This window comes from Oryzias melastigma, linkage group LG7, assembly GCF_002922805.2.
Source record: "Oryzias melastigma strain HK-1 linkage group LG7, ASM292280v2, whole genome shotgun sequence".
Lineage (NCBI taxonomy): Eukaryota > Metazoa > Chordata > Actinopteri > Beloniformes > Adrianichthyidae > Oryzias > Oryzias melastigma.
This window is the reverse complement of record NC_050518.1, coordinates 25,101,632-25,111,676: the sequence shown is the minus strand read 5'-3', so window position 1 is coordinate 25,111,676 and position 10,045 is coordinate 25,101,632. Positions and strand designations below refer to the sequence as shown.

The 10,045-nt window shown below is 46.4% G+C and overlaps 1 protein-coding gene across 9 annotated transcripts in view; it reads left to right on the top strand.

The window, feature by feature from the left end:
- The first annotated feature begins 657 nt into the window (after positions 1–657).
- Positions 658–10,045, top strand: part of abcd1 (ATP-binding cassette, sub-family D (ALD), member 1) — a 10,220-nt gene continuing 832 nt past the window's right edge. The window contains exons 1-16 of one of the 9 annotated variants that reach the window (XM_024292596.2): positions 661–1,147; positions 1,905–2,112; positions 2,911–3,002; positions 3,099–3,256; positions 3,348–3,535; positions 5,332–5,506; positions 5,578–5,768; positions 5,843–6,023; positions 6,725–6,867; positions 6,934–7,102; positions 7,172–7,266; positions 7,997–8,142; positions 8,212–8,357; positions 8,431–8,515; positions 8,604–8,729; positions 8,872–8,959. In XM_024292596.2, the coding sequence (XP_024148364.1) occupies positions 1,972–2,112; positions 2,911–3,002; positions 3,099–3,256; positions 3,348–3,535; positions 5,332–5,506; positions 5,578–5,768; positions 5,843–6,023; positions 6,725–6,867; positions 6,934–7,102; positions 7,172–7,266; positions 7,997–8,142; positions 8,212–8,357; positions 8,431–8,515; positions 8,604–8,729; positions 8,872–8,959 (2,124 nt within the window). In that variant the 5' untranslated portion in view covers positions 661–1,147; positions 1,905–1,971. Of the gene's footprint in view, positions 1,148–1,173; positions 1,770–1,904; positions 2,113–2,910; positions 3,003–3,098; positions 3,257–3,347; positions 3,536–5,331; positions 5,507–5,577; positions 5,769–5,842; positions 6,024–6,724; positions 6,868–6,933; positions 7,267–7,996; positions 8,143–8,211; positions 8,358–8,430; positions 8,516–8,603; positions 8,730–8,871; positions 8,960–10,045 lie in introns of those variants that run through there. The other 8 variants (XM_024292593.2, XM_024292589.2, XM_024292594.2 and 5 more) reach the window with 8 other exon arrangements.

Below are 10,045 nucleotides of genomic sequence, written 5' to 3'. Positions count from 1 at the left end.
TGCGTGACCTTTCACATGGACAAAACTGTTTTATTTATTTTACAGTTACAATTTTTTTACAGACTGACACATTTTTTTCTATTTTTTGAAGATGCAAAAATTTTTTTTCAACAATTGCATTTTTTTTTAAAGATGGACACATATTTTCTACAGGTACAAAACTTTTTTTACAAACACATAAATGTTTAACTACAAGTATAAAACGTTTTTACAGATGGACATTTTTTTTCTTTGATTACAAACTTTTTTCTCCAGTTGTCTATAGTTACACAACGTTTTTTTTTTACATATACACAAATGTTTGCTTACAAGTACAAAACTTTTTTACAGACGCAATTTTTTTTACAGTTACAATTTTTTTTCACAGACAAACACGTATTTTATACAGTTAGAAATATTTTTGAACACGCACAAACGTCTAATTACAAGTACAAAACTTCTTTACAGGCGGACACATTTTTTCTACAGTGAAACTTTTTTACCGATGCACAAATGCTTAATTACATGTAAAAACTTTTTACAGACGCAAATTTTTTTTCTAAAGTTTCCTTTTTTAAAGACACAAAACTTTTGTCACCAATACAACTCCATAGATGCCCCCCTGAGTGGATCAGTTGTCAATGTGTTCTATCCCGCTGCAGATGCAGGATGTGTGTAACTGGTTTATTCGAAGTGTGATGTGTCTACAGAAAAGCATCAGGGAGGGGTCAGAAGGTTCATCTTCGTTCAAATATACAAATATCCATTATTTCCGTCTATTCTACAACTCAAACACGGAGAATCTCCGCTCTCTGTGTACCTGCTTCCGGTCCTCACCTGCAGGGGGCGCGCGCCCGGTGGCAGCAGGCTGGGAGGCGCGCGGACTGTCAGCTGGTACGTTTTCAGACGGCGGGATTTCCGTGTTTTCACCGTGAAATGATCAATATTCCCGCCGGTCACTGTGACGGCCGTTATTACGTCATTATTCGCGCCAACAGAGACGCGGCTGTCGCGCGCGGCGGTGTCACAGATCCTTCCGGGGGGGTGGGGGTGTTTGTATTTGCCACCTGACCTTTCCACAACAGATCTACCCCCCCAACCTAATTTAACTTATCGGAAGTTCTAGGAGGTCCAGAACCGGGTCTTCCGCCTGCCGGCTGGTTCTAAGGTTTGTCCTTGACCGGGTCAGAACACACAGAACCAGGAGCGGGCTGCAGGGGGGGGAGCCGTCCCGACAGCCGGCTCCGGGACGCTTGAGAGCGCTGTACGGTTCGGTACTGACATAAGGGGAAGGAGGGCTCGGTCCGGAGGGTCCAGTTGAAGGCGGAGTTAAAGCCGGAACTGTGAGTTCCTGAAAGTTCCTGTTTTCCGCTCGCTGTTATTACCGAGTCAAACGACAGGTCCAGTCCGGGCGGGTCCGGACTCACGGTGCGTGTCCCAGAGGGGGTTCGGAGATCCGGGCGCGCGAAGGGGTAAAGTAACGGGAACGAGCAGGTTAAAGTTCTGAAACCGCAACTCGCTCAAACGTGACCGGAGAAAAGTTGTTCCGAAGGTCAGTCCGTTCTGCAGAGCTCGGTTCTGGAAAAGTGGGTCAGCGGATGAGCCTGTTTACTGCGCACGCGCTCTGAGTTCGGTCCTGCTGAGACTCCTGGAGTTAGTTCTGAAGAATTCTTGACTAGAACTCGGTTCGGTTTCCTGAAGGTTCGTGTCCTCTGGGTTCAGGAACGTTCTGTCTCACTGAGGCTTTTGTTCCTGCTGTGATCCGGATCAATCAGATCCAGACTGGACCGGTCAGCTCTGATAGATTTTGTGGTTCTGGTCCGGTTCACCTTTAGACAGCTGCGATCAGAACCGTCCTCTCAGATTACATGAAGTTTCCACTCACCTGTAGGTGTGACAGATCTGTCATGCTCTCACCTGTGCAGGTGGAGGCAGACATGTCTACATGTGTCCTTGACAACGACCTTTGACCTCTCCTGACTGGTCCAGCTGATGGCGCTCAGCATGCAGGCGGCCTATGAGAAGATGCCAGCTCAGCTGAGGCGGAGCTCCAGACTCAGGAAGCTGTCAGCGCTGCTGCTGGCCGCCTACGCTGTCCGGAGACTGTCTCCGTACCTGTGGAGAAGACTGCAGGTGAGGCTCACCTGGACGGACATGTGACATGTCAACCTGTCTGTCCCCGGTGATCTGAAACCACATCAACAAATAAAAACAATACAGGTTCATGTCTACCTGTCCAGTTCTCATATACAGTCAATGATTTATTTGACACTTCTGACTTGTGTTCTACTAGTATTATTAAAGGTTACTTAAAAGTATTTTTTAAAGTAAAATTCTATTTTGAAATATTGTCAGGTAAAAGATTACTTTTGAACATCACTAACAAGTCACTTGTCATGTAATAGCAGAGGTGAGAGCAAGTCATTGTTTTGCAAGTTTCAAGTAAGTCTCAAGTCCGAGTCCAAGTCAAAACCAGCCAAATCCCAAGTCGAGTCACAAGTCAAGACCAACAAGTGTCAAGTCGAGTCACAAGTCCTACTGTTAATGTTTCAAGTCATTTTTCAGGAATTTGATTGGTTGGATCAATCCAACGTGGCCTAAATTTGATTGGATGTTGGGCCAACGCCGCACACGGATGTAAACAAACAGAGACGGGGAGACCGCGGCGCGGGTCTCTCAATATACGTTTTAATCATTGGATTTGGGGGAAAATAGCAAGTCTTTACGAGTCAAAGGCTAAAGTCACAGTCAAGTCACAAGTTATTTATATTAAAGTCAGAGTTAAGTCAGAGGTTTGAAAGTTCAAGTCGAGTCTAAAGTTGTTAAATTCATGACTCGAGTCTGACTCGAGTCCAAGTCATGTGACCCGAGTCACCAGTAACACGAGTCGTGATGTTCAGATCTGTCAGCTGACCATGTTTTCTGTTTCAGAGGACTACAGCTGGGAGCAAGGAAGGAGGAGCTAAATCTGCTGTGGGCGTGGCCAGCAGTGCAGAGGAAAAGAAGAGGAAAAAAGACAGCAAGTACGTCCATGTGTGTGAATGTGTGTGTATTCATCCATCTTGTGTCTGTACTCGAGTGCTGGAGACCCCTCCCTCCTGCTTCGTTTCTGCCCTCAGGTCTGTGTCAGTGAATCGAGACTTCCTGCTCCGTCTGTCCCGCCTCCTGAAGCTCTTGTTTCCCCGGCTGCTGTCCCCAGAGTGCGGCCTGCTCGCCCTCCACACTCTCACGCTGATGTCCAGGACCTTCCTGTCCATATATGTGGCGTCTTTGGATGGTTTGTACCTGCAGATGTTGCTAAGCTTCATCCAGTCAGAGATTTGAACCCTCAGCTGATAACGTGTTATTGATCTGTGATCACCTCTCAGGTGTCATCGTCAAGTGCATCGTTCAGAAAGACCCTCAAGCTTTTGTGCTGCAGCTCTCCAAGTGGCTGCTCGTCGCTGTTCCTGCTACCTTCATCAACAGTGCAATCAGGTTCCTGGAGGGTCAGCTCTCCCTCAGATTTAGGAGCCGGCTGGTCAGCCACGCCTACCAGGTGTACTTTGCAAACCAGGTGAGATGCTGCTATCGACAAATGTCACCCACAATGATTGACGTGTGTTTTGGTGCTGCCAAAAAACAAGTCAAGAATCATCAGACGAGCACATTCAGCCGTCTGTCCGTCATGAGGTCTCCATCACCTGCTAGCAGTTTAGCGTGCTACAAAAAGCCTAAAACCAGAAGTTCTCTGGTTTATTCTGACATTTCTCATCAGTTATTGTCTGACATGTGAGACTCTTATTTCTGACATGCTTTAATCTAACACATTTCTTGTTAGAGATGACTTCTCATTAAAGCAGCCATACCATGAAAACGTTTTGAGCTTCTAAGTGTTCATTCCTCACTATAAAGAACCCCAAAACGGTATTTTGATCCGTTCACATATTTCTGAGTAATCCTCTAAGAACCTGTGCTCTCAGCAGGAGCCCCTCCCATACCCATGAAAGCGAGCGGGTCCTCACGAGCTGATGTCACAGAGTGAGACCACCCTTTTTAGGAAGAGTGTGTTCTGACAGCACCGCCCCCAGTCCAACACCAACACTCAATTTCTCCGTTGAGCTAGTGGTGATCAACAAAAAAAAACCTTTCATTTTAGATGAAAAATACTGTATATCTCCCAACTGTTTTCAATAAATTCCAGCTCAGACAGACATGGGGCTCCTTTAAGAGACCATCAGTTCTTCCCCTTTTATACATGAATGTGTTACATGAAGGACAACAAGGTGACTTACATTAAAAATTCTATCAGCTCTTCTGACCACTTAATATCTATCAAACATGTTCATTTCTTACATTTCTCTAAAAATTGCATATCCATCATTCTTTTCTCTTAGTTTTAACAGATTTGGTCTCCAGATGTGTAAATGTTGTCAGAAGCATGTTTTTATATTTTTGTTTATGTTCAAAGATGTGAGTGTATATTTATGCTTTGAAGTATTTTTCTCAAATATATGTTTTAAAGCTTTTCAAAAAAGTCATTTTAGGCTTTTATCTTCTTTTTTTTTTTACTTTTAACTGATCTGATAAATGATCTGAACCGTGACCCTAAAACCTTGACAAGATCCAAACCGTGAGTTTTGTGATCCGTGACCATGGGGTCAAATCAGGATCAGCTGAAAGTGAATGAAAAACCAGATTGTATATTTGAAAAAAAGGGAATACTGTAGTGATCTAGCGAGCTCTGCTGTCCACGGGCGGCTGGCTAGCGTAGCGAGCCAATCTACTGAGTGTCCACTTAAGCCAATATAGGTAAACACAGGTGGGACCACCTCAGAAACTGCAGACAAACCCAATCGGGGCCACATTTTCTGAAACCATATTGGGTCCATCTGGTAAAAGCAAAAAACGAGAAATGAGAAAAGGAAAGTCGAAAGTACAAATAAACATTTTTTTAACTAGTAACAGTTTTAGTTCTTTTTTAATTCAAGTTTCAAACTTAATTTTTTGTTTCAAATTTTCAATATTTCTGTCAAGTTTTCAAAATGTATTTTTGAGCTTAAAACTGCATTGAAATGTTCCATCTTGTTCTTCATTCACTTTAAGCTGATCCTGATTTGACTCCACACGTTACACTCAGAGTGAAAACAAATCTAAAGGCAGAAAAACATTGAAAGATCTCAGACTGAACTGAAAGAAGGAACCCTGGACACATTTACTGTCACACATGTCCGCATTGAGTCACATGTCAGAGGCGTGTTAGAGGCGTGTTCTTCTGCCACCTTCAGACCTGTGTAGAGCATCAGCGTTCTTGTTGGGGTGTCCGTCAGAGTGAGGGGACCCCCCTGAGCCACCCTCTTCCTGTGTCCACAGACGTATTACAGGGTCAGCAACATGGATGGCCGTCTGTCCAACCCCGATCAGTCTCTGACAGAAGACATCGTCATGTTTGCGTCGTCCATCGCTCACCTGTATTCCAACTTGACCAAGCCCATCCTGGACGTGGTGGTCACCTGCTACACGCTTCTGAGCACGGCTCACGCCAAAGGTGTGTGGTGCATGTGGGGAGGAGCCTATGTGTTAGCTGGAATGTGACTGTCCACCCTCTTCGTCCTGCAGGAGCGAACACCTCATGGCCTGCCGCCATCGCTGGCCTGGTGGTGGTGCTCACGGCGAAGGTGCTGCGCTCCTGCTCGCCACACTTCGGGAAGCTGGTGGCCGAGGAGGCTAAGAGGAAGGGCGACCTGCGCTACATGCACTCGCGCATCATCACCAACTCAGAGGAGATCGCTTTCTATGGTGGACACAAGGTGAGCGCCCCCTTCTGGACACGTGTTCAGCTGACGGCGGAACGGCTCGCCAGCATCACCCGGTTGGTTTGCAGGTGGAGATGGCCCAGCTGCAGCAGAGCTACCGCTCCCTGTCCACCCACATCCATCAGATCCTCCTGAAGCGCCTGTGGTACATCATGCTGGAGCAGTTCCTCATGAAGTATGTGTGGAGCGCGTCTGGCCTCGTGATGGTCGCCGTGCCCATCATCACCGCCACGGGATACTCAGAATCTGGTAGGGCTTTAGTGTGTGGGGCATCGGGGTTTGGGAGTGTGGTAGGGCGCCACGATTAGTCGACTAATCGACGGATAATTTAATAGTTGATTAGTCGTTACTTTATACTATATGGAGTCAGAGTGTAGTAAAGTTGAAAATTATATTGGTATTATGCTAGCTTTATGGACTAATTTGCTATTTTTTAAGGTTTTTTAGGCTGTTTCGGATTTTAGCTATTATTTCAGCTACATGCTAGCTATTTTTTGGCTAACTTAGGCTTTTTCTTTTGTTTTTTTAGGCTATTTTGGAATTTAGTTAAGATTTTAGTTGCATACTAGCTATTTCGGCTAATTAATGTTTTTTGTTTTGTTTTTTAGGCTATTTTGGAGTTTAACTAATATTTCAGCTGCATGTTAGCTGTTTTTGTCAATTTAGGATTTTTTTAAACTCGTATTGTAGCTGGCTATCAGCTTCAGTGATTTCAGTTTTTGATTTCAGCATCTTCAGCGGCCAAATTCAGCTTACAGCATTCACACTAGTATTATCACAGGTAATGCTGTATATCTAGTTTTTAGTGAGTTAATAGCTAATGATGTGTATTTTACATGCGCTGTGACCCGATTAGTCGACTAATCGGAAAGGGTAATTGGTGATTAGTCGATTATTAAAATAACTGTTTGTGTGTGGCGCGTCATGTGACCTGTACCCGATGTGTTCAGACTCGGAGGAGGTGAAGAGGGCAGCGATGGTGATGAAGGAGGAGGAGCTAGTGAGTGAGCGGACGCAGGCATTCACCACAGCCAGGAACCTCCTGAACGCCGCCGCCGATGCGGTGGAGAGGATCATGAGCTCCTACAAGGAGGTTTGTGTCTCCGTCTGCGGTTGTTGAGTGGCGGACGCCGTCAGGACCGAGCTCTCGTGTGCACAGGTGACCGAGCTGGCGGGATACACTTCCCGGGTCTCCGAGATGTTGGATGTGTTTGAGGATGTGAGTCGAGGAGTTTACCGGCGGTCTGCATACAGAGAGGACGAGTCCTCGCAAACAGGAGACGAGGTCCAACCCAAGCAGAGAGTCTGCGGTCCGCTGGAGATCAAAGGTTGGTTCCGAACCGGCTCCGCGGTCACTGAGGGGGAGGGGCTGGAGATGACCGCTGTGTGGTGTGCAGGTCAGGTAATCAGCGTGGAGAAGGGGATCCGCTGTCAGAACCTGCCGATCATCACGCCGTCCGGAGATGTGGTAGTGTCCAGCCTGAACATCCAGGTAATTGGAGCACCTCACCTGGTGCAGACAGGTGAGGTGTATGTAGAGATGGATTACATGGAGGCCTGCAGCTCACCAGGAGGCGCTATTCTGCCGCTGTGCACAATCTTTTCTCTCAAAAGTCAATTCAAGCACACCTGTCAGTCTGTCCAAGGTTCTCATTCTGTCCACTTAAAACAAGTCTACAGTCAGGTCAAGCGGAAAACTATGACACCTGCAGTGTCACCTGGTCCAAATTTAGTAAGTAGAACTTCCCAAAAGCCTCATCTTTTGGAACTCTAATTTATTTATTCATGTTGAGAGACTAAGAAGATCCTCTTATTTTATTCTTGTGTTTATCTTTTCCTTCGTCGGACTAATGCGGTCATCAGACTGGGTCACAGAGAGACAGAAGTACCGCTGAAAGCGTCCATCATACAGTTACAGCTCCTGCAATAGACGGTCTCTGATGAATCTCTGAATGATCTCATGAACCCAGACATGGAGACGTAGTTACTGGAGCTTCTGCAGAATAAAATAACTCCGATCTCTGAACATCCTCAGTGCTTCCATGTAGCGATCAGGTTTAAAACTTTGGACTGTAGCTCCTCCCACATCCTGCAGGAGTGTCAAATTTCTGAACACATTTTTGGACAGGTGTTGACAGGTGAATTGGATGTGTGAAGGCAGCATTGGTCCGTAGAGAGTCACTGACTTATCTACAGATAAGTCACGTGTCTGTGTGTCTCAGGTGGACGAGGGCATGGACGTCCTCATCACCGGTCCAAACGGCTGTGGGAAGAGCTCCCTGTTCAGAATCCTCAGTGGACTGTGGCCCGTTTACGGAGGAATGCTGTACCGACCGGAACCACAGCACATGTTCTACATCCCACAGAGGTGCGTCTGCTGTGGCTGCAGCCCTGGACTCCTTTCCCCTTCCTGGCTGTTGATGTAGTCTCCGTGCAGGCCCTACATGTCGGAGGGGACCCTCAGAGATCAGGTGATCTATCCAGACTCGGTGGAGGACATGCTTCGGAAGGGGGTGACGGATTCAGCCCTGGAGCAGATCCTGAAGACCGTCCACTTGCTCTACATCCTGGACCGAGAGGGAGGTCAGTGGGGGGGTTAACTTCTTCCAGTGCTTTGATATGAACGCGTCCAGTCAGCAGAGTGTCTGTGTGTCAGGATGGGAATCCATCAGCGACTGGAAGGACGTTTTATCTGGAGGAGAGAAGCAGAGGATGGGCATGGCCCGCATGTTCTACCACCGGTAAGACCCGCTTAGGTCTGGACCGGCTCCTGGTGCTCATCTACCTCTGGGGTTGAGTTCTGTCTCTTTGTGTTGGATTGTCTCTCAGCCCGCGGTACGCTCTCCTGGATGAGTGCACCAGCGCCGTTAGCATCGATGTGGAGGGAAGCATCTTCCAGGCCGCAAAGGATGCTGGGATTTCCCTGCTGTCAATCACCCACAGACCCTCCCTTTGGTTAGTGCAGATTCAGTCAGTCTGATGAATAAAGATCTCCTGATGTTCCAGAAAAGAGGCATTGCGCTGTGAGCAGGTTTGGCCAGCAGGGGGAGGCAGAGCTCCGTGTTTTCACTTTCTTACCCTTTTTCTCGTCCGACAGGAAGTACCACTCCCACCTGCTGCAGTTTGATGGTGAAGGAGGGTGGAAGTTTGAGCCGCTGGACGCCTCCACCCGTCTGTCGCTGCAGGTGAGTCCCTCTGTGCTGCAGGTGACACTCAGCCTGACCTGCAAGGTCCCACCAAAGTGGATCCAGATCAAGCCCCCACATTCTTATCCTCACTGAACCCCTGCTGCTCTGCAGAAACTATGTCCTTGAAAACAGAACAGGTTTCAGATTCATGAAGGGGTTTTTGTGTCGCCACATTTGAACAAAAGTCACAGTTTTGAGAACAAAATTTCCTTAATTTCAAACAAAAAGTTTGTGGTTTTTAAGAATAAAATTTCATGATTTGCAAATAAAATTAAATATTTGCTTTCAAAAACCATTTTTACGTTTGTAGCACAAATGTGTTGTCTCTCATCTTTCTCCCTCTCTGTGATTGGCTGTTTGGTGGCACATTTATTACTATAAACTTTATGAATGTAAATCAAAGATAGAGGAGAAAGAAACGACGCAGATGAAAACATTTGTGTTGAAATCACTTTTTAGAGCAAAAAAAGTTTTTTAAAGCAAACATTGAATCTTTTCATTTGCAAAATTTGAACTCTATCAAAAATGTGTGTATTTTGAGGGCGGTCCCCACAGAGCTCCTCCCACTTACCATTATGAGAACATTGAGTGGGCGGAGTAAACGTTGGTTAATGTGTTCAATGATTGATGTCAGAGTTTATTTGTGGGTGTGATTGTCCAGGATTCAGCCCCGGCCTGTGGTTACCAAGGTAACCATTGGGGCTGAGCTGGGGGGGGGGGTTAGTGTGGATGAGTGTGTGTTAGTTGGAGCTCACTTGTTTGTGTTGCTGTGTGCATCGGCATGTGCACTAGTGTGTGTATTTGTGAGTTAGTGTCTGTGTAAGTTTGTGTGTTTTTTTCTGTTTGTTAGGGTGTGTGTGTGTAGGGGTGTGCTTGTAGGTGTGTGTGTAGTTGTGTGTTTTTTGCGTGCTCATTGGTGCATGTGTTTTCATGTGTGCATCTGTCTGTGCTTAGAGTTTTGCTTGTGCGTTGCTATGCGTGTTTTTTTGTGTGTCCGTTGATTTATGTGTATGTGTGCCTGTGTACGTCCAGGTGTGTGTTTGTGCCTGTGTTCGTCCAGGTGTGTTTGTGCCTGTGTTCGTC